This window comes from Typopeltis vanoorti, chromosome 19 (genome assembly GCF_054136105.1).
Source record: "Typopeltis vanoorti isolate ZY-2024b chromosome 19, IOZ_Tvanoo_1.0, whole genome shotgun sequence".
In the NCBI taxonomy this organism is placed as follows: domain Eukaryota; kingdom Metazoa; phylum Arthropoda; class Arachnida; order Uropygi; family Thelyphonidae; genus Typopeltis; species Typopeltis vanoorti.
Genome location: NC_143567.1, coordinates 56,104,913 through 56,130,560, shown reverse-complemented (window position 1 = coordinate 56,130,560; position 25,648 = coordinate 56,104,913). Strand labels below are relative to the sequence as shown.

The 25,648-nt window shown below is 36.0% G+C and overlaps 1 protein-coding gene across 1 annotated transcript in view; it reads right to left on the bottom strand.

Annotated features, from left to right (window-relative positions):
* Positions 1–25,648, bottom strand: part of LOC150096139 (mitogen-activated protein kinase kinase kinase 4-like) — a 734,047-nt gene that overhangs the window by 643,674 nt on the left and 64,725 nt on the right. The window contains exon 4 of the mRNA XM_090409620.1: positions 22,150–23,349. Coding sequence (XP_090265746.1) covers positions 22,150–23,349 — 1,200 coding nt within the window. The remainder of the gene's footprint in view (positions 1–22,149; positions 23,350–25,648) is intronic.

The window sequence follows — 25,648 nt, the reverse complement described above, 5'->3', positions numbered from 1 at the left end:
AAAATGTTTATCATTCTGTTGTATAAGACTCTGATCAGACCACACTTAGACTATTGTTCTCAGATCTGGTCCATAGGATTTGAAGGGGATAAATTAACTGTGGAAAGGATACAAAGGCAGATAACAAAGATGGTGTCAGGACTGTACAATGTTAGTTATGAGGATCGGCTGAGAGAGTGTGGACTGCAGAGTTTGGTGGATAGAAGGAGAGGCGATATGATAGAGACTTTTAAACTGTTGAAAGGTGGTTACAGGGTTGACACTGGGAGTTCCTTCACTTGGTTGAACAGCAGGCCTGGAAGTTACGAAAGGAAACTGTGAGAAAGAGGGTGAGGAGTGGTTTCTTTGCATGGAGGGTGGTTGAACCATGGAATGCATTGCCTGATAGAGTGGTGAGATCAAGAACAGTCAATGCGTTTAAGGAGTGGTATGATAGACTTTGTGTTTCCTAGGAGAGACCTCCCTCGATGAGTCTTGATAGACTTGTGTTTCTTAGAAAGGACCTCTCACGATGTGTCCTCTGACTCCATGGAGGCCTGAAGACTAATAACAATAATAATGTCTTTTTGGTAAAAGGATATAGGGGGCATTTTATGTTGGATAGTTTTAATGACTGGAGGACATTTGCCATTGTCAGTTATGTGTGCATTGGAGGCAAAATGTGATGCCAGGAGGATAGCTTTTTCTATGAGTGATTTTGCAAATGAGCCATCTGGGTATGATAGAGGTGGGAATAGTGTAGGGAAAAAGTTATGGCCAACTGCCTTGGCAAGGGACCAAAAGGCATGGCTGCTGTTTGGATAGGCTGTAAGCTTCCTGTTTTTTGCTCATTCAAAATCTGTTTTAAAAGTATTGATAGTTTTCTTGCATTTGTTTCGGGCTTCAGCATAGGCATTGAATGAGGATGGGGTTCTTGATTTCAGCCAGTTGTGGTCTGCCTGATTTTTCATTTGTACAGCCTTGGCACATTTTTTGGAGAACCAGGGTATAATGAGGGGACGGCAGGTATGAATAGTGTGGGGAATATATGCTTTCATGCCAGCGAGGATCACTTTGGTGATGTGTTCGGTGCATATGTCTGGAATGGAAGACCGGAAACAATAGTCTAACCATGGGAATGAAGCATAGTAGTCTCGGAGACTGTCCAATTTGGCACTATTATAATGCCAAACTACTCTTGTGTGGGAGTAACTGTGTGTAGGCATAGTTGCATGGGGGAGGAGATAAGCACTAAGTTGTGGTCAGAATTACCCAGGGGGGGGCTTATTACATTCACTGCATATTTGGACGGGTCATTAGTAAGGAAGAGATTTGGGTATTTGGGGAGTAGTTTGGATTATCTGGTATTCTGGTCAGTTTTTTAACAATTTGCGTGAGGTCATTAGTGACTGTAAATGTTTCAGCATCTCTGCCTGCAGGATCTGTATGACTGGAAGAGGAAAGCCAACTAGTGTTATGGATGTTGAAATCACCCAGGAGGATGATTTCACTGTTTGGGGAGTGGGATTGGAGAAAATCAACTTTTAAGGAGAGGAAATGAAAGAGCTCTGAGTGATTGGTGGTATTAGGAGAGTGATAGAGACAGCAGATGAATTTGACTGAGTGGGGAAGGGATATCTTTAGCCAAAGAAGGTCGAAATCGGGCGATTCCAAGTAAGTTGTTCTCTAGCAGGGTATGTCAGAGCGGATATATGCACAGACGCCACCCTTGGGTCGAAAGGAGTTAAATAGTGTATAGTTAGGAAGGTTGAGATGAATAGTGCTGTAGGGAGGTGAGATTTGAGTTCCGGTTAAAAAGAGTAGGTGGGGTTTGGTAGACTGCAGGTGGTAGTGGATGCTGTTGAGGTTAGGGTTGAGGCCACAGATGTTGGTGAAGTGGATATGCAAGATTCTGTGAGGCATGAATTTGACCCCCCCCCCAAGGGTTCTGCACGTTTCCTATGCAGTGCCTGCATGCTGGTGTTCTTGGTGGCTACTGGCGTCACTTGATTTTGGTACTAGTTTGGATTGTTTGTAGTCTATTACCCAACTGTTGTCTCCATTTTGGTGTTTTTCTTCTAGTTGTTTTCGGAGTTGGTGTCTTTGTTCTCTCTGGACAAAGGTTAAATCAGGGCGAGCACATATGAGCAACCGAGGGCAAGTGTCCTTTAACTTGTTGTTTATCGCTGTTATAAATTTGGTTGTGTTTATCGGTGAGTCGCAGGTCACTTTCATGAGACGTGGATAGTTCGTTCCGTCCTTTCTTTTGTTTATGGGTTCGATACTATGGCATTTGACGATGTTTCTGGGATCGAAATTGCATTCTCCTGCAAGTTTGATGATGTCTTCTTTTAGAGATTTACCGTTTTCTGTTGGAAAGTTAAGGATAACAGCATTGAGTTTCCTATTTTCAGCCTCAAGCGACTTGTGTACCGATGATGTGATTAGTTCACGAAGTTTGTTAGCAGGCACGGGTGCACTTGCAGTCGGGTGCTGATCGCTGAGAGTCTCGAGCTTAGTTTCCAACCTTCTGATTTTGGAGGAGAAGATATCGATCACGATATTAAGCTGCTGCTCGAGGTTTGTGACTCTTTTGCCTAGGTTTAGTATCTGTTTTACGGAAGGGAGGCACATCGTTCAGAAGTAAGGCTGATTTAGATCAGTGAAAAGCTTGTGCGCCGATTGATTTATTTTCACGCAAGAAATATGTATTCAGTTGCAGCAGAAATCACACGATATACCTTTTTTCCCTTCTTTGAATTCAGTTTCACAGCTGCGGCACTTCTTAATTTCATTCAGTTTGTTGGTGATCGGTGATGCTACACTGACGGGTCTCAAGGTAGTCTTCCATTGTTGGCTTTTGTTGCCGCCATCTTTATTTCGGACGGTAGGCACAGAGCTTTCGCGTGTCTGCTTCTTAGTTGTAAAATATAGCAAATTTACTGGACTATGGGTACTTAAGAGTTGTACTGTAGTAGTCAGCTGCTATGTACCTTCTGTTACTTTTCCATTTGCTGCTTATTTTGTACAAAAAAGATTGAATGTGCTTTAACAAGAAAGACATATTAATCAAAATGCTTGTGGAACTCAGACATTATCAGAACAAGTTTTGATACATATTACCATAGAACTCTCTCATAATATCTAGAATTCCTAAGTTCCCTAATATCAGATAGTGAAATGAGAAATCCACAGCAACAATATGAATAGGCAGAATCAGTTGCTGAAAATTGTTACATTTAGAAAGTACATCTAAGTTATTTCTGAATCCTCAAGTGAGAGACAGACAAACCTTTAGTAAATACTATTTAAAATCAGATGTTAAAAGACAAAAGTCATCACTTTATTTTAATGTTGAAATATTTTAAGCATAGAAGAGAAATGTATGTTACTAGATGTAATGTTTTGTTAATGTTGTTAACCTGAAATTATTTCTGTATGTATGTTTAAATTATAAAAAAGTATATTATACTCTCCATTGAGTCGACAAACGCATCGTGGGAGATTCATTCAATTGACAACATATTTCTCATACCAAATCTTAAAATCCTTAACACTCCTAACAACACATTCTAGTAATGTGTTCCATTTACTGAGAATTCTCCATATAAAAAATCTGCTTCTCACACACCACTTCACCACATTCTTACATAACTTCCAGGGATTGCTTCTAGTTTTCCCCCTGTTTCCTTCTACTCTTTTTATAATCCCATCTGGATTAATCTGATAAAATCCTCTCACTAACTTAAATGTCTCATCATACCACCTCTTTTCCTCCTATCCACCAAACTCTGCAATTCATATTTCTCTCCATAGCCAGCATTCCAAAGTTCTGATATTCTCTTAGTCACTTGTCTCTGGACCCTCTCAATGTTTCCTCATCACACTGAAAAGCAAAATCACAAGGTGATCAAATTTCAGCACAACAGTCCAAGGGTAGTCTAACCAGTACTTTATACAGTGGCACAACCACTTCCTTATTCCTACATGTCAGAGTACTTCTTATCACAGCATCACTAAAATGTGCATTCTTTGCAGCACTTACAATATGCCCACTAACTAAACTTCAGTCAATCATCAGTCCTAAATCTCGAATCTCATCCATGTTCCTGCAGTGCGACATCGTCAATATAGTACACAGCCTTATATTTCAGCATTCCAAAATGCAACAACTTGAATTTAGTGATATTAAAACTATAACCCCACTCCTCTGTCCTAGTCAAAAGTCTATTTAAATCTTCCTGAAGGGAATTAACATCAACAGTGCTACTTATAATTCTTCCCAACTTGGCATCATCAGCAAACAACTGAAGATCCCCAGTCAGTCCACATGATATATCATTTACAAACAAGTTAAACAGCAGGGGGTCAAAAACAGAACCCTGGGTGCACGGCACTGGTTTTGAGAGACTGCTCCATCATACACAACTTGCTGGTATCATTCAGAGAGACAATCTCTGATCTTTGTAACCAATATACTACCTATTCTATCCTTTGCAGCTTGTACCCCACTTAACACATGCTAATCTATCAAATACTTTTGCAAAGTCCAAGAATATCACTATATATCATTTTCCATTATCTAACATCTAACACACTCGTTATCTTATCATAAAATGCAAGTAAATTGCTAAATCTAGACCTATCCTTTACAAATACATGCTAACCATCATAAAGAATGGTATGTCCACCAACCTAATCTTGTATCCTATTCCTAACCAATCTCTCCAACACCTTGACTACAACTGCAGTTATACCAACTAGTCTATAATTGGAAAATTCTGTAACCCTAACCCAACCTGCACTGCAAGACTTTCAGTAAATAATCAAGTCAAAAGCATAGCTAACTGTGGTGCACATTCCTTAAGAATACATGGTGATATGTCATCCATTCCACAGCCTTATAATTATTTGTTTAGATGCTTAACCAATTTGCCTAAACATTTCACAATCAGTATTCTTGATATTCCTGGCCTATAATAGCATCCCATCAGATATACTAGCCTGTTAATATCAACTTCACACCACACAGACTCAAAATCTGTGCAAGCACTATTGTGGAAACAATTCCTCTGTGATCCTTAACAGCTCTTCCCCTCCTCTTTTCATATTTCTATTCTTCCGGAAAATTATATATCCTTCCATTTCCATTCCTGATATCACATCCTCCTCAGACAACCATATTTCACTTATTCCAATTATCTTTAGGCATACTGACTCAATCAATGCAACAAACTCATTTTTCTTGTTTCGAATACTCCTTACATTTGTGTACAATCATAACAATCCCTGTCTTTGAGGCCATTCTACCAGCACTAACATTCTGTATTCTATCTGCTATACCACACCTCTCTCTCTCTCTCTCTCTCTCTCTGGTCTGACCACTCCCATTTCCAGATCATGACTCTGATTTCCATTCCTACCTGACTCATCCTCACCTTCATACATTCCATCACCGTGTGCTACTGCAACCATATCTTCAACCTTGTATCCATCTTCCTCCTGTTGTACAATCTGTTTAGTTGTGCTATCCTATTTCACAAGTGGACTCTGATCATTTACTACATTAACTTCTTGATTCTGTGCCTTCTCAGAAAACAAGAGTTTCTAAATGCCCAACACCAAACCCTCATCAAATGCAAACTATCAACTTTATACCATTCACTAATAACTGAGAAGGGGCCTATATTAAGATATTTACATATCTTAACAATGCTCTCTCTCTGTCTCTCTCTTGAATTTGCATTAAACTATTTTGCTATAACTTCTCTATTTTTAAATGCTGACTATAAATTATTCCATATAATAATCCACTGACACCTTGCAATTGTAGCATTCTGAAAACAGCTTTTCTCTTAGCACCTCATCTTATACCATTTCCACATCTACAAAACATAAATACAATGTTATTATTATATGGGCATTTCCACTGAGTCTCCGAATACTCATCACAGGGGAGGGGGGGGACATACACTAACCATCATATCTCCTCTTTAAACTCATTTCCAGATAAGCTTTCATGACCATCTCTGGTAGCCCATTCTGCTCATTCACTACTCTCCAAGCAAAAACGCTAGTCCTTGCACTCTTGTAAATCACTTTTTTACAGATCTTCTGAAGTAGACCTGTTCTCTCCTGTCTTGTGATGGAAAATTTCTTCAGCACCCACTCCATAAAACCCTTTCAGTAACTTATATGTTTCTAACATATATCCTCACTTCTGCCTAGAATCCAAACTTTGTAACCATACAACTTCAGCCTCCACATAGGGAGCACTCTAAAGAATAGCTGCCATTTTGATCAGTCAACGATAAATCTTCTCCAACACCTCCACATTCCCAAGAAACTGAAATATCTCAATCTGTGCACAGTCCTTGTTCGCCAAGCCTCATAATCACCAACTAAGTCCACATATACCCAGTGGTATGTTGGTAAATTTTTAACAACTGGCTCGCTTTATGAAAAATTTGATTCTTCACAAAGTTCTAAAGATGTCTTTGTTTATGCTTCTTCAAATTTTGTCCTTTTAATGTTTAAGAAGTTTTGTTCTATTTCATTTTTTCAACTAACGGCTATCCGCTTTTTCGACCGCAAAACGCTAACCCTGATTAAAATTATTTTAATTATTAAAAAAAAAGAAAAAACGAAATAAAAACATATATTAAAGAAAATTTTCCTATATTACCTACAACTTACCTATTATCAAATGAAATCCTGAACAAAAAAAATGTAACACTAATATTACCACTCACAGTCGATCAAATGACCAGAGACTGTAACCATCGTGACAAATTTTTGTATTTATCGATATTGCAACAATGTTGCATTTCCAAGAACTTAATGTTGCAAGTTCTTGGAAATTCGCTGAAAAATAAGGCATTATTGTTTATTCAAATACCCAATTCGGGAGTTTTGATAACGTGTTTGTGTTTTAATGAATACAGACATTGTTTAGTAAATAAAATTGTTTCCAAATTCCCGTTTGTAAATTGAGTTTGTGTTTTGTGAATTTCCTTTATGCATTTATTTTTGATAATAATAATAATAATATATGTAAGTGTTTATTATACAATTTCAAAATATTTACGAGAAAAAGTATATACCACCATTCATCATCTATCCTTTCATAAAGAATTTTAATAACCGGCTCGCCTGACTTAAAAGCATTAACAACCAGCTCGCACTGGCTCATGCGAGCCGGTCCCAACACGCCACTGCATATACCCTTTCTTAACTGAAAATTTGCAGTTTTTTTTAACTGCCATAGTCAGGGATGCACAATCACTTTCAAATTCAGATGTAAGTTTATGAATGAATTCTATGATATTATCACCTTTTTAAACTTTAAAACACTCACTCCTTCCAGTGCATGCAGTTTAGTACCTGCATGAATTCCATTTCTTTCCCATGGAGTGAAGGAAATGAAATTTTCCCCATAATAATTGCTGCCTCTATACAAACTGAACTAATTTGGCACATCCTCCATAAGGCCTTATAAGGCAGCAGTACTCACCTTTGGCAAGGTATCTGTTGCCTTATAAGCATATATTCCCTAGTAGGAAAATCATACGTAATAATATGACTTTCATGGCTTAGTAAAGCACCACCCTACTTACTAGAAGAATGAAATGGACACTGCCATTTGTTTACAGTAGGGCCCTAGTTTCTGTTACACAGAAATAGTATAACACACTATTATTAATAAACTACTGTGCCAGCATCACCTCCATTTGAGGGAACAGCAATAAAGGGTTTTCCAAGAGATGGCCACAAGACAATACACAGGACTTGAACCTGATGATAATGCATCAGGAGGTTTCTCAATCAGCAGGCAAATAATCCTACTGCTGCTTGCTCTGTAAGGGTATATGTGTGTGTGTGTGTGTGGAGGAAGTCAGAGTGAGGGATGGGACACTAAAGGTTGGGCATGGAGTCTGGACATTCCCCTGTGTGAGAATTATACCTCCCATGTCCATCATTTCTGTTGTTCTTCTATTCTATAAGTTTCCAGCACTGAATGATAACTGAAGACAGAGAGGTTTAGTATATATAGCACCTAAAACAGGAAGTGATGGCCTCCAAGTGCGACAGGAGGAGGCCATCACTGGAGTGACACTGTTATGTTTGTATATTAGTGTAAGGAATATTACAAATAAGGGAGTTGAGTTTGTTGTATAGATTGAGTCAGATTGCCCAAAGATAATCAGTGTAACTATCACATTCTATATCTGTAAGTACATCATTCTATGTCAATCATGTATCACTGACACTAATGATTTACAAGTTGACCAACTATATCAAGCCACAAACTCTACAAACTCCTCTTCCCTTATTCCTAATACTCCTTGCACTGATGTATAAATACAGTAGCTTCCCCCCTTACTTCCAACAATTCATTAGCCAATCATTCGAGTAATTTGACTCTGTCTAAATGAGGCTATCCCTGCATCCTTGTCTTCCTTTGTCTCTTATTTCACACCAATTCTAGTATCCTACACCCACAGTCCTACCATTTAGCTTTCATTTTCCTGACTTGCTACACACTTTCCTCTTCTCATGAACAAATCCACTCAGCTTCATGCTACCACTCAAATGCTGTCGTTTGCTGTAGATGTCCATCTGCAGCAAAATGCTCTCTCCTAATTTCAAATTTATAGGATTGAGGGCATGGTGCATTGTCATTAATTTTCGAGTTTTTCAATCTAAATCTTCCATCTCTAGCTGGGTCCATTCAACAATGCCTGCTGAATATCTCAGAACAGGTATGGCCCAGGTATTAATTGCTTTTATCAAATTTCCAGCATTAAGCATTGATTTAAGGAGTTTTCTTAATCATCTTATGTATTCTGCTCTGGTTCTTTCTTTGATCTTATTGTGCAGAATTTCTGAAGCTTCTAAAATTCCCAAATATTTGTAGCTGTCTTCGAATTTTATTGCTTTGATTATTTCACCGTTGAGCAGCTCGATTTCGTTCATATCTTCAAACTTTCCTCTTGTTATTCCAGAAATTGCACATTTGTCTAAGCCAAAATCCATTGATATATCTTGACTGAATATGTGCACAGTGTTTAGCAATGATCTGAGTTCATTCTCTGATTTTGCATACAGCTTCAGATCGTCCATGTATAAAAGGTGAGATATCTTTGCACTCTTTTGCGCAGTTTGATAACCATGGGCAGTTTTATTTAAAATTCTAGTTAAGGGGATCAATGACAATATAAACAATAGAGGAGATAATGAGTCTCCTTGAAAGATGCCCCTTTTTATGTTTACCTCTCCAATTTCTTCTCTATTTATAACCAACGTTGTTTTCCAGTTTTTCATGCTGGATTGCAAAAATGTTTGCACGTTTTTGCTAATACCAAATAGTTCTGTGCATTTTAAAATCCAACTATGAGGCACCGAATGAAACGCTTTTTTATAATCAAACATATATATAAACACACTTTATCTGAACTAATTCAGAAGATGAGGTGTTTCAGTTATATACTCATGTATTTTGAAATGACTCCACTTTTCCTACATAAGAAAGATATGTTGTATGCTGTTATCATTTACAGAGCTAGTTTAAAATCATAGGTGCACTTTTTTGAGTAATTATATTAAAGAAAATGATAATAAAATTATGTAAATATTATCATAATGATGTAAATCAGAATAAGCTAAATTGTCATCTCCAGCTGCAATAAGTCTTTATCTTTTCCTCCAATGGTAGTATTTTCAGATGAACAAATTCATCTCTCACCTAATAACAATTACAAACATCCATGCCAATGCAAGTTTAGAATCCAAGGTTCATATTGGTGGGAGAGGGTACGCTATCTGGTCAGTTGTTAATGACATGATATTTCTGACTATAGTTCATTTTTGAATGGTTCACAAGAGAAGCAATTAATTATATATTTTACTTTGGGAGCTTCTATCCATCTATATATATATATATATGTTAAAGATACCAAGCAATTTTATAAACTTGGTTTTAATCCTTTTTTCCCAAGTAAGCAAACAAGCAAGTATCAAATTTTGCACCTTAAGTATTTTCAGGTCTGAGGCAACCCGTGGTAGAGGTGGAATAAGCTCTGATTACTTGCCTTAGTATCTCCCATAATGCAAAGTACATCTCCTTGTGGACATGTATGATGTTATGCATTAAGGGAAGGGCCACTACCCAGACTGGTTTTGACCTTTATTAAGGTCTCATCAGTGAGAGCCAGACCCTGAGGTGGAGATACAAAGGTTGAAGTAATGCAGAACTTATAATTTTTACCTTTTGAATTTTTAATTTCTTGGTGTCATAAAATACCAGTATTGGAGGAAAAGGTAAAGACTAGTATTGAAGCCACAGATGACAATTTAGCTTATGCTGATTTATATCATTATGATAGCATTTACCTAATTTATTATCATTTTCTTTAATATAATTACTCAAAATTGCACCTATGATCTTATACTAGCTCTGCAAACGATAGCAGCATACAAGATGTCTTTACTATGCAGGAAAAGTGCAGTGATTTTCAAAATATGTGTATATTCAATAGCTGAAACACCACACCTTCTGAATTTGTTCAGATAAAAAAACAGAAAAATAGTGAACGGTTAGAAGAATAAATATTCTTAAATATTGTACCCTTTTTCCCTAACTATTCTTAAATATTTTGTTCTCCCTAATAACTATTAATAGAATAGTGAGCTTGCATATTGAGTCAAATTGTGAGCTTGCATACAATAGGTTTATTATTCTATTCCTAGTGTCCAATTTATAAAAAAAATGTTTAGTTTTGTCAAGGATAACAGCTAATACACAGTGAGAAGCACTTTTCCATGCTCTATTTTTGGAACTTTAATACCTGAATGTAAGTTAAGGATGTCTGGCATCGAAAATCATTTTCATTTTTTTTTTTTTTTTTTTTGCTTGTAAATTTAAACCCTCTGTGGTCTGTCCTAATTCTATTATTATTATTATTATTATTACAGTAACTTCTATGACCTGCTGACCCTTCACCACATCTTTACACAACTTTATTAGATGGCCTCTCGTTTTATCCATCCTACCTTCCACTCTTTTTATAATCCCTATGGTATTAATCTGCTAAAATCCTGTCATTTGAAGGTCTCTATTACATCACCTCTTTTCCTCCTTTTCACCAAACTCTGCAATCTATACTTCCTCAAATGCACTGCACAACTAACAATCCAGAGTCCTGATATCACTTTGGTCATTCATCTCTGGATCTTCTCTAGTGTTTCCACATCACAATGAAAACTACGTGACCTAAGTTTAGCACAATAATACATGTGGTCTGCCCAATACAGAGGCATCACCACCTCCAGACTCGGCATCTAAATCAGCAATTTGCATTCAATGCAAATGTGTGCTAGAATGCAATCTTTAAAACATAGCATACATTAGAACTTTCATCAGTCTCCAATTCTACATTTTCACCGATATTTATATTTGCTGTAGAAATTTCAAAGCTTTTGTTTTCTTTTCTTTTTTTTTGGTGGTTTTCTTTATTGGAAAAATTATTTTCATTCTGAATATACTATACCTAACACTATATTTGGGAGTATAAAAGATGAAGATTTCAATTTGTTTAAATCTTCATCATTTATACTCTCAATATATCTTTAGGTAATATTAATATTCAAGTAGACAAACCTACCTTTGGTACAGTGCCAAAAATTGCTTCAGAGAGAGTCCATTTAATACCCAAGTCGTAAAATCTATTTTTCATAAAGCGTACAAATGACAGTACCTTATTTCATTACATGTGGTATCATCCTGCATCCATGTTATCAATATATTGTCTATTATATGTTATCAATATATTAGCCTAGTGGCTTGGCGATTCATAACCATATGGGGGAAGGAATGTCCTAGGTTCAATTCCCATCAACGACGTGAGGTGCTCAAGGATCTTCCTCAGCCATAGCCAAGTTAGCTGGTCTTGGGCATGAACAGCAGGGTTTTTTCCGCCAGTTTATCTGGTGTTTTTCATCCCACAAGCAGGCAAACCGGTCCAAGGACACACATGGATTACAGTCAGGAATACTGACCCAGCCATAGGTCTGATTTGTGAGCCTATGCTGGAGCATAGGCTCACAAATCAGACTAAATATTATTCACTAAATTTTATCCCGGAGCCTGGATAAAATTTAGGGGGACTAGATGGTACCGTGCATCGTAAAAAGGGGGAACGCTGTATCATCACAGAGAATTTATTTAATTTATTTATCAATATATTTTTCAATATACTGATCTGACATACTATTTCCATGCTACCCTAACTCTGACTGTGCTTTGGTTCACTATGTACAAGTTTCGAATCTGTCCAGATATCATTTTAATTTTCTATTATTACTCACTTTTTTCTTTTCGTTATTCTCTATTACTTATCTACATATAGACGCTATCAAATAATCAACAAAGGCTGAACTACTGTATTAGTGATGACAGCACAAACATAGCAAGAAACCATTAACCAAACTTTCAGATCTTGATGTATCCACTATTCATCAGTGCATGCCTGAGAGTAATGGTTACAAATGATTTATGTACTCTACCTAGTTAAACTATATAATAAAAAAATATTCATTAAATGCTTTAACTCATTTCTTATAGTTCTTCTATGAAAAATCTAGTTAATATGAAAAATAACTTATAATTTTATATCCTTTCTTTTAGGCTTGCACGGTGATCCGAATATATTTTTGAAAATTATGGAGACAACTACCGTGCTTGAGTAAAACTTTAGTTTAATATAACTAAACTCTACATTCGACGTTTCGACCTTTATATCAAGGTCATCTTCTGGAGCACATGCACTATATACAAAGAACAAGCTACACCACAATCTAACTGGTTTACAGTTACTGACCAACCTTTACAACAATTGTTGGCCTGACCTCTAGTGAAAAAAAAACGTTCCTGGACAACACTGGTCATGTCTTCCTTCAGGCAGTCTATCCTTAATGGTCTACCTCAAAATGACACATACTGGCCAATACATACATACTAATTCATACCACATCCATCACAAAAATACGGAGTCATTAACACCCTTAAAAACAGAGCTATAACAATTTTCTCTAACCAGCAAGCTCTGAAACACGAACTAAAAATCATCAGCAACACATTTATAAATAATGGCTATAACAAAAATACTATTAATAAAGTACTTCATAAAACATCATCAAAAAAGAATCTAGATTATAGTAAAACCATAGTCATCCCATACATTAAAGGGTTATCAGAAAAAATCAACAGAATCCTACATCAGTATAATCTCAATGCCACCTTTAAACCACCTACAAAACTTAAAAACATATTCAATTCCTCTAAGGATCCTCTCCTCCCATTGGCACATCCTGGAGTTTATTGCATCCACTGCACTTGTCACTTACCATGCATTGGTGAAACAGGACAGACAATCCCAATACGTAAGAAAGAACACATAAAACACATTAAATATAACCATTTTGGTGAAGCAGGCCTCTCAGATCACGCTCTCAACACCTTACACCAAATCGACTGGAAAAGTACCTGCTCTTTACACCATACAAAAACCTGGTATGAAAGAAAATTTAAGGAAGCCTGCGAAATTCTGATAAACCACCCGAATATCAACAATAATGGTGGCATGAAAATTCCAAGAATCTGGATGGCACACATTCAGCCTACTTAATATTTAGTATCCAGCATACTTCAGGACTCTAGGCAACCTTCAGCTAGTATTGGAAATCATCCCATACCAATTGGTTGGAATGTATATGTATAATCATGGTGTTTATATGTATAATCTTTATATAAGTTTATATGTATAATCATTTGTTTATATGTTTATGTTTATATGTATAATTAAATGCATATGTATAATATATATAATATGTATAAGGTTTATATGTATAACTATATATATATATATAGACTTCTTGTTGCTCCCAATGTAATTTTACAACCAATAGATAATATTAATAATAGGACTCTAGCATTGATGTAGTAAGTTTTTTTTTTCCTCACCAGAGGTCAGGCCAACAATTGTTATAAAGGTTGGTCAGTAACTGTAACAAACCAGACAGATTGTAGTGTAGCCTGTTCTCTGTATATAGTGCATATGCTCCAGAAGATGACCTTGATATAAAGGTTGAAACGTCGAATGTAGAGTTTAGTTATATTAAACTAAAATTTTACTCAAACATGGTAGTTGTCTCCATAATTTTCAAAAATGTATTATAATTTTATACGTTATCTAAAAAAAAAAAAATTAGTTATTTTATAGAATAACAAATTGCATACTTTAATGGTAATATAAATATATAGAAAAATGTTCTTGTATATCACCTAACCTAGAAAAGTTTTATCTGGAATATCTGGAAGAAAGAAGTTTTGCTCTTGACCCCAAAACTATCTATATAACTATGATACATAAATGATATCTGCAATCTGGAATCAAAATAAAGCCAGAATTCCATATGTTTCTATAAAAAAAAAATATATATATATGTGTGTGTGTGTTTGTGTGTGTGTGTGTGTGTGTGTAAATAATTTACATCCACAAATCAATTCACATTGGAAAAAGAATCATCAGAAAGAATTTCCTTTCTGGATATATATATGCCCAATAGAGCCCGGATAGATCACTGTCTACTGTACTTTACAGTAGACAGTGAATATAGCATCCTGTAAAGGATGCTATATCAACTTGTCATCCATCTCTAAATTAAAGTATCATAAAATAATATTATTATTATTATTATGACGTGACACCTCCAGGGAGCCAAAGGACTCATCGAGGGAGGTCAGCTACTCTACAACTCTGTCTCCACCACTTAAACCACCAACTACAACGAACCGCAACTACACCAACGCCATCTTTGTGGAGTGAATGTGTGCAAAAAGTGTAAAGAATGTGAGGATTTAAAGAGTGTTTCAGGTCGTGTGAGTAATATCCTTGTCGAAAGTGAGAATCTAGATAACAGCGATATTCGAGGTATGAATGAGGATATTTGCGAGGTAGTACCTGATAGCTGTGAGAGTGGCGTTGAAAGAGAATGAAGTTAAGCATATAGAACGAATGAATGAATCATCGGAGAATAAAAATGATGACACTGACGCAATGAGTGAAATAGCACTATTACTCGGATCGATACATAGAGTAAATCAGCAGCTGGAGCGTTGGCAAAAATCTTTAACAAGCGTACCGACTAATAATCGGCAAAAGTATGATAGAAAAAATAAGGGTATAAAAGTGAGTGTAAACAAAATGAAAGAGCATGTGTTGTATGGGGATTCCTTAGTAAGAGGTGTGTTAGTTGAGAGTTTAACAAAATCGTACCAACCCGGTGCGAACGTAAAGAATGTAAGCGAGTCAATTAGAATGCAAAAAACAGCAGGTGAAGGAATCGATAGTGGTTGCGGTTACAAATGATTTGAAAGGAAACAAAAAGGCTATGAGTGAGGATGTGAAGGAATTGCTTGAGGTAGCAAAAGAAAAGAGTGAGAGAGTTAGGATGGTGAGTCTGTTGCCACGGTATGACAGTGAAGAGTATAGAAGGAGAGCCATAAATGCCAATGACTTTATGCGTGAATTACGTTTGATGAGTGGTGTGGAATTTGTGGATGTGTGGAATAGTGAAAAGAGTTATATAAAATGGATGGTTTATATTTGAATGGATTTGGTGTACAGAGACTTGAAAAGGTGTTGTCAAATGTAGTGGAAGTGAATGTACAGAACCAGGGAAACTAGAGTTATTATGGGGGGGGAAGTAGATATGCAGATTTTAGGGAGACAGTTGAGTGTGTGAATGTGTGTAATATGCCCAAGCGAGTAGGAAAGACCACGAATCAGAATGGGATAGTTAGTATAAGGCATCAAAATAGGGATGGGACAAATCGGCTTCTGAAATTCATGTATACAAATGCTAGAAGTATTAGGAACAAGAGGGAAGAATTTTTGGCCTTGGTTGGCACTTCCAGACCCAGGTTATTGGCATTAGTGAAACATGGCTGACAGAAGATGACACAGCTAGTGGGATTGAATGTGAGGGCTATCTTGTGTTCAGGAGAGACAGGGAGAATAAAATGGGGGGGGGGGGTTATTGATGATAGCGGATGAGCTACAGCCAAGGAGAATAGAAGTGGAACTGCAGGATAGACAAAAAAGCATATTTGAGGCTATTTGGTGTGAGACTGAAACTAGCAGAACAAAATATACAGTTGGGTGCTGCTATAGACCAGGTGATGGAATAGATGGTAGAGATAGTATGCATAAGCAAATAGAAGAAATGAGTGGAAGGAGGGTAATTATTATGGGAGATTTCAACTATGGTAACATTGATTGGAAGGAGAAGAGGACACATGGGAGGAAGGAATTGGATTTTATGCAGTTATTAAGGGATAACTATCTGCGACAGCATGTAATGGAAAATACTAGGGGTCAGAGAGTGCTTGACCTGGTAATTGCATCTGAGAATTTGGATATGACCAAATTTGTAAAAAATCTATAACGAACATGACCACGTTGTCACCAATTGGTGAGAGTGATCATGGGGTCTTGACTTGGGAGGTGGCTAAAGGGGTGGAATTTACAATTAAGACAGGGTACATGTGGAATTATCGGACTGGTAAGTATGACAAGCTTAGGAGATTGATTGGTACAGGGCCATGGCATGTACAAATGCAAGGGCTAGAAGTTGACAGTGCATGGGAGGCAGTTAAAAAGTGTTTGCATGAAGCAATGGCTGACTGTATACCTAGAGTCAGAATAATAAATCAAGTAGGGATTAAATGGATGAATAACACCATTAAGCTTGAGCTGCAAAAAAAGAAACAACTATGGAGGGAATTTAAGGAGAAAGGTGACCGGCAGGCACATGAACAGTATAAAGCCCAGGCCAGAAGGGTAACGAGTGTGGTAAGAAAAGCAAAAAAGGATTACGAAAGAACATTGGCCATGCAGGCTAAAGAGAATCCTAAACAGTTTTTTCGATATGTTGCAAGTAAAAGAAAAAATATATATGGCAGAATGCATTTAAAGAATGCCGATGGTAGGGAGGTAACCGAATCAGTTGATATAGTTGAATTACTGAGCGAGCATTTTGCAAGAGTATATCATCCAGGTGGTGACGTTGCAGAAATGAATGAACCAATAGATTATACGGAAATTGTGGTGAATGAGGTGGAGGTGAGTAGGCAATTGCAAAACCTCAATGTCAATACATCTGTGGGATTGGATGGTATACTAGCTCGTGTCGTATGTGAAGTGGCTAAAGAATTGTCAGTACCCTTGACCATTATGTTTAATCTGAGTCTCGGGTCTGGGTTAGTCCCAAGGGGGTGGAAAGAGGGGAAAATAGTTCCACTGCATAAAGGAGGTTCCAAGACTACTGTTGTAAATTACTGACCGATTAGCATATCAGGAATCGTTGTCAAGGTCTTGGAGAAAATAGTCAAGAGGATAATACAAGATTGGATAGATGGAAATGGGATACTGTATGGGGGACTGGATGGTTTTGTGAAGGGTAGATCATGCCTCAGTAACTTGCTTACGTTTTACAACACAGTGACGGCTGAACTAGATAAGGGTAATGGGTTTACAGTGATTCTACTGGATCTTGCCAAGGCCATTGACAGGATACCACATGGAACTGTAATCAGTAAACTGGAGGAGATGGGGATGGATATAGGGTTGGTGAGATGGATAGGAGGGTGGTTGATGGAGAGATACCAGAGAGTGGTTTATTCAGGAGTGGAGTCCACAAGACGGCTTGTGACTAGTGGTGTGCTGCAGGGTTCTGTTCTTGGACCACTACTTTTCAATTTGTTCATTAACGATATAGGAAAGGATCTGAGAGGAAGTGTTCACTTGTTTGCTGATGATGCAAAGTTGGGTAAAGCAATTGTGAGTGCACAGGATGTCAAAATTTTGCAGGATGATTTGGATAGTTTGGAGGACTGGGCTAAGGAAAATGGATGTCAATTTAATGTAGCAAAGTGTAAGGTTATGCATTTTGGAGTGAAAAGATTAGCAGCAGTATATCACATTGGTGGAACCGTACTCCAGGAGATTGATGAGGCTAAGGATTTGGGAGTGTTGGTGGATAGGGAGTTGAATACCAAGTGATTTTTTCAGTAACCAAGTGATTTGATGAGCTGATTTAGCCACATTGCAAAAGTGGCTAAATCAGCTCATCATACTGAAAAATACTTAAACAAGCAGAGACAAACAAGTTATTGTTCCTCTATATCGAGCCCTGATAAGACCCCATCTGGACTACTGTGCCCAGATATGGGCGCCAGTGTTTCTTCTTGATGGGGAGGAGGTGGAGAGGATCCAGAGACGAGTGACCAAGATGGTGGCAGGTCTGTGGAATGAACCTTATGAGAACAGATTCAAGATTTGTGGGTTGCGAAAATTGGTTGATAGGCGGAAAAGGGGTGATATGATTGAGACATTCAAATTACTGAAGGGTTTGTATAAGATCAATCCAGAAGATATTTTTGAGAATAGTACTGGTGGTGGAAGGACTAGGGGCCATCTATGGAAGCTTGGAAGAGTATGATTAGCAAGGGTGTTAGAGCTAGGTTTTTTTACTTGTAGAGTGGTAAATGAGTGGGAGTAGAATAAGCTGCCAGAGTCTGTTGTGGGTGCCATGACTGTAATTCAAGGTAAAGTATGATAGATACTGTGTGAATGTTGAATAGTTGTTCTTGACATGATGTTAGGGCCTCCCTCGATGAGTCTGTCGACTCCTTGGAGTTGCCCAAAATAATAATAATAATAATCTACCACCACCACTAGTATATCCACAGACAAACACAAACATCCATGCCCATGATGGGTTTCGAACCCACAGCCTTTTGGCTGAAGAGCAGATACGTTAACCACTCGGCCAACCAGGCCAGCAAATATAAGTGGCGAGTGAACTTTCAGCCTCATTCTAAATGCTTTCAATTATACTTTGCATAATAATAATAATTATTATTATTATGATTATGTGACACCTCCAGGGAGTCCAAGGACTCATCTCTACTTCCTTGGACACCAGGTAGTCTAAGAAAGTAGTGTAGAGTGCAAGAGGGCACTCTACATTACTTCACTAAATACATCTCATCCTCTCCACTACTACTTAATTCTCCTATTACGACAGTACTACCATCAACACCATCTACCACCCATCATCACCAACAACAGTATTTTTTGTCTGTAAATTGTGTATGTTCTGAAGTGTCAAAAATCCTTAGTGTCACCAGAGAACAGAAAATTTGTTTCTCTGCAGGATCTCACAAACCAAAATTGGAAACCATCCAATAAAAAGATTTACTAAAAGAACTTCACAGGACTCCCATACCTTACATCAAGGGCATCTCTCTGAATGTGTGGAAAAAATTATGAAAAAATGCAAAATCATGGCTACTTTCAAACCCATCAAACAAATTCACAATCTGTTATCCTCTCCAGAGGAGAAACTTTCACCTGCTATATATCAAGTAGCATCATAGGTGCTACTTACTTACCAGATTATGGACGGACAGAAAGATCAGTCAATAATTTCTAAACATCAAGACTACATCTGGCTTATGAACTCACACAAATCTGTCCTGGCACAACATGAAATTTAAAATGCTAGCCACAAGATCCAATGGGAAAACACCAAACTATTACACAGATCTATGTACAAATATGAATGTTTATTCAAAGAATGTGCTGAAGACATACTTCACTGACCAAACTTTGATCATAATAATTGCCTTGCCATCCCTAAAGCTTAGGAAATTGCTATTTTCAAATATATTAAATAGTTGACAATAGCAATTTTAATTTTAATGAATTTTAATTATCAATTTTACCCCAATAGTTATAAATCAAACCATTCGGCACATTATGGAGAACTGCAGCATAAGAGCCTACCCTGGTGACCTGAGAGACTTTTTTGAGATAGATCCTTCAGCTCTTGATTGACTATCTGAACAAGACTTAAAATTTTAGACTTTTATTACCTCATATTTGTATATGTGCATTACTTGTTTCAGTTTTATTGTCTGCACAAATATGTATTTATACATTCTGATGTCATGTGTCTTTATTATGCCATATGCTAAATAAATAAATAACCGTAATAGTTGTTTAACTTAAACATATGACTGAATAGCGAGGAGTCTAATTCAATGCCTAAGCCCCACTGTTTCTCTTGCTGAAATTCCTTGTTGTTCTTGAGTCACAATGATGATGTCATACAATATGCAAAATGAAATAGTTGTACAATAAATAATTTTTTCTATAGTACATGTGTAATTTTATAAGTATATCAAAAGATGTCATTTGTAATATAGAAAGATATTCTTTGTCTCTCTGCCTCTCTTCACTGATGCAATTTATAATCAGTGATAGTCTTGGATCAGCCATCTCTAATTGGCTACCAATGGAGATTGAACTGCACCCTCAGTCTCCAAAAGTTAGATATGGCTAAAACAGCCTCACCTACTCCCTGTAAAGAATAAAAGACATTAGCAGATTTATTTATATTTTATTTGATGCTTGTATTAGTTGAAAAAGGCTCATTTTACTCAAATTAAGAGGGACATAAGTTGTTGTGACTGTTTTTTACAGATATGTAGAAGATGTTTTTTTACAGATATGTAGATTATGCGAAGTAGCAAATCTAAGTAGAAATAACTATTTCACATGTAGGGATTTGAAAACTACATGTAAAATAGTTATTTTCAGTTATTGAGAAATTGATACTGTATTTTGGTGATGGGTATAGCATAAAGAAACCCTGAATTGCATCCTATTCATGACTGGATTGCTATAAATTATATATTTGGTTTAATCCTTTATCGAAGTGTAAGCAAACAAAGTTTGCACCTGAAGTATTTTCAGGATTGGGGCAACTCGTGGTAAAGGTGGTATAACTTCTCATCACTTGCCTTAGTATCCCATAATGCAAAGCACATTTCCTTGCAGACATGTATAATGCTATGCATTATGGGATGGGTCACTACCCAGACCAGTTTCGACCTTTATTGAGGTCTCATCAGTGGGAGCCAGACCCAGAGATGGTGATACTAAGGTGGAAATAATGGAGAAGTCATATTTTCATATACCAGTTGCCAAAAGGTGTCACACCTTATTATTAAAATTCTCTGGATTACTATTTTTAATTTTTTTTTTAATTTTTAAAAATCTGGAATCGAAAATAAAAGAATTATAGTAAATGGGAAAGAAGTAAATTACTTATGATTTGTGGATGATACAATTTGCAAATGATTAATGAACTGAATGCAAAAAGTAAAATGAAAGGATTATACATACACAAAAAAAATGTAAACATAAAAACTGATTTTTATGTTTACTGAGAACAAAAAGATCACAGCAGAAGAAGAAATTATATGAAGAATTCAACTTTGTTGGGTAGCTCCTCAGGAAAAATACTGTGAAGCACTCAAAGGAGATATATATATATATATATATATATATATATATATATATATATATATATATATATATTTGACAACTATATCCAGTCATGATGTATGGAAGTGAAAAGTGGATTATGAATAAAAAATTTTACCAACAAGTTGAGGACTACCCAGAGGAAAATGGAAAGATCATTGCTTGGAATTACCCTGGAAAATACCATGGTCAGAGCTCAGACCAGGATGAGAGACATTATAACAGTAAAAGATCCAAGTGGCAATGGGACAGGTCATATTGCAAGAAATAACACTCAAAAATGAACAACAGATGTAAAGATAGCTACAGGAAGACCAAAAAAACCATTAAGAGAATGAGATTAAAGAGATGGCTGGAATTTAGTAGCACATAAAATCTCTATAAATATCAGAATAGAGAACTTTGGGGAAGCTTTTGTTCAACAGTGAATAGAAAATAACTGATGATAACAATTATTATTATCTAAGTAAAAATTATGAAGAATGCCACTACAAATTTTCCTATAAATGTTTGTAAATTTTATTAACCACCCATCCATCCATTTGGATGAAATTTATTGACAATTTTATACTTTACAACCATATTACTTCAATGGTATCCGAATGTAATTTCAATTTCAATGGATGCTTCACATCCATATTTTAACTGCATAAACATATCATGGCTGGTAGAATGGTTAATACAGTTTTATATCAATGAAAAATGTTTTAGTTACCTTTTCTGCTGCTACTGCTTCAGCATATGTGGTTGGTCTAGGTTTCTTTAATGCAGCATGAACTTTATAAAGAATAGGACGAAGTATGACTGATAGCTGGTGATAGATGTGTGCTAATCCTTTGTGCCGCAGGGTTTTATTAACATAGCATCTATAAACAGATTTTCCTGACTGTTCTTCAAAAGAATCACTAAATAACTGTAAAGTTTGTTGATTCCAAGAAGTTAAATTACTTGAATTATAGAAAGGATCGGTAAGATGTACTTCAGGTGAAACGGGTAAGGAATTTCGTGACAGATCGCTCAATTCAGAAGCACTTGTATCAGGAGTACTGGAAAGTGAAGAAACTTTTTTAAAATGAATAGACATATTCATCATTTGTTCTGAATCTTTGTACTTTGTTTTATCTTCAGATTCTTTTTCATTTTCTGAAACAGAATAACAAGGCCACCCAGCTTTAATTCGATCTTTAATACCAAAAAGCTGTGCTAAAAGGCTTATTTTCTGCCTTAAGTCTGTTGTTATGTTATACCATAAATTTAAAGTTTTTACTCTGGCTATAAAATCAGGATTATTATACAGTGAATGCTCACTTGCTAGTGCTTGAGAACAAGAATACAAGTGTTCAATTTGATAAAGTCTATCAATTAGAAAAGTTATCTGATGTAACACATTTGTTTCTTTATTGGTACAGTTCTGACAAATCCTACTCAAAGTGTCACTACACACACAAACTACATCTTCTGTTAATTCTAAAGAATTTGCAAGCTGTCTGGAATAGGATTCACTTGGATCTTCTGCTACATTTTCAAGATATTTAATTTTATTTTCATGAAAATTAACTGAATCCTCTAAAGCTAATAAATTTTCTGATTCACTTTCAATGTTTTTCTCTATGTACAATCTTAAATTATTATTCTTCAGTTTTGCTTTTAAGTTATGAACAGTTTTATTTAGTTCTACTGCAGAAATTTTCTGTTTAGGCTCTTCGTCATCAAGTGCAATTTCAGTTCCATTATTTTCATGAAAAACTCCACGAATACAAAAATTTACTACATCTTTTAATACAGCAGGAATTTCCTGACGTTCTTGATAGAGAAAAGTACTGAAATCCTCCATCAACATACCCTTATGCCATGCAGAAATTTCAAACCACAATAAATCTTTAAGTTCTTTTGGAGGTAACTCTTTCTCTGGCACCTAAACGAATTTTAAAGAGATATGAATTTTGAAAGTTTTTCATATTTCAGTTCAATTCAATATTTGTATTAAACTATTTTTTATGATCTAGCAAAGCCATAGAGGTTCTACCACAAATAAACAAGAAAGGAATGAAGGCAATTTTTCTTTCTTGAATGAAGCTTTATTAGATCATACAAAGTTTAAATCTAACAGCGTAATTAGGATTTATAAGAATTCAGCATTTATAAAAGTATTACATTTTGCCATTCTATGTATATAATTAAGAATTATCATACCTGGTCTATTTCACAGAACTTATCTAATAGTTTTAATTTAATCTGCAAATATTATATATTAATATACATAAATGCCAAATTGATTGGCAATTTATATATTAATGAAATCACAAATGATGGATTTTTTTTGTTTTTGTTTTTATGCAAGCTTTTAGAAGATAATATACCATGAATGGTCAGTAAAAAAAGCCATCAGCATACTATATCTCATCACATATACAGACATTAAGCTTGCTATGCTACATAGCCAGTGCTTTTTTTGGAACAGTATGCAGCAATATGGCATATCAGTACTTTTATTAACAGTGACACATGACAAATGGATGCCGTATGATTTTATTCAATTTTTTATGCTAGCAAAGAATGTAAACTTGCCCCTATTGTTTTACAAAAAATGCATTGTGCATAACAGTACATGCTCAACTAATTGAAGAAAAATTGCTTGCTTAATCTTCAATAATGTGCTTTACTCATTATTAAAAATCCAAAATCTTCTCCTTGTGTGTTACTCAGTGGTATGCCACAACCCAAATAACTTCAGTTCAAAGAAACTAAGTTACCTGGTCTGCAATATTTATTATTATTGACACCTCCATAGCATCAATAATAATAAATTTTTATTATTATTAAAATGTTTGCTTCCCAAAACTCTTTGTGAGAGACAAACACTGTTACACACAAAGCCCATCAAACATTGCTTTAAACTCATTGAATGTATCTGCATTCACCAACAATCAGGTAACGTATTCCATTCACCAACCACTCTCCATACAAAGAACCTGCTGCTTATGTCCCTGCTCACATCCTTCTTATACAGCTTTTAGTTATGTCCCCCTTGTTCTACCCCTTCTCCCATTCTACGAAAAATTTCTTCAACATTAACCTGATAACAATCCTTAAAAATCCTACCAACTTAAAAGTCTCAATCACATCCCCTGTCTTTCTCCTATTCATAAGGCTTTGTAAACTGCATTCTCTCAATCTGTCCTCATATTCCACATTCCAAAGACCAGTTACGATATTAATCAGTCTTCTCTTGATCCTTTCCAATATATCTCTTCATCGCCATGAAAACCAGTGGACCAAATCTGCACACAATAATCCATACGAGCCTGATCAAGGCCTTATACAATGGAACCAGAACCTCTTTATTTCTACAAGTCAAGGTTCTCTGCATCATTGCTATAATTCAATGTGATGTCTTCACAACTTGTGCAATATGAGATCTGAACTTCAGATCCTTGTCCACCACCATTCCAAGGTCTCTTATCTCCTCAACTTTTTCCAAAATTTCTCTGCCAAGTATACTTTGCATCTCATTGTTGCCTACCAAATTTCAAAACCTTACACTTGATAACATTCAATTAACAGTTCCATACTGTTGTCCAGTATGGAACTGTTAATTGGATAAAGGAAATGGCTACATAATGATTCTGCTGGATTTTGCAAAGACATTTGACAGAATACCACATGGAACTCTGTTGCAAAAATTAGAACAAATGGGAATGGATATGACGCTGGTTAAGTGGATAAGAGAGTGGCTGCTAGACATATATCAAAAAGTGGTATATGGAGGGACAGAATTAAGGCAAAAAAAAAAAGGTGAGTAATGGTGTGCCACAAGGTTCAGGTTTGGTATCATTTCTGTTTAACTATACATAAATGATAAAGGAAATAACTTGAAAGGAAATATTCAGTTGTTTGCTAATAATGGTATTAGGTATAGTAATAGTTAATCAAGGTGATGTGGAGAGCTTGTAGGATGATTTAAATAGGCTGTCAGTATGGGCAAAAGATAATGGGTATCAGTTTTATGTGGAGAAATGTAAAATTATGCATTTTGAGATAAACCGATTACAAGTTGTGTATCACACTGATGGATTAAAACATCAGAATGTATGAGGCACATCCAGAAAGTAACGTCTGGTCAAGAATTTAAAAAAAAATAAAACTAGTAGCGAAAAAAAAAATTTTATTATACACTAAAATACCTACACATGTACTTTATTTTTCCACATGGT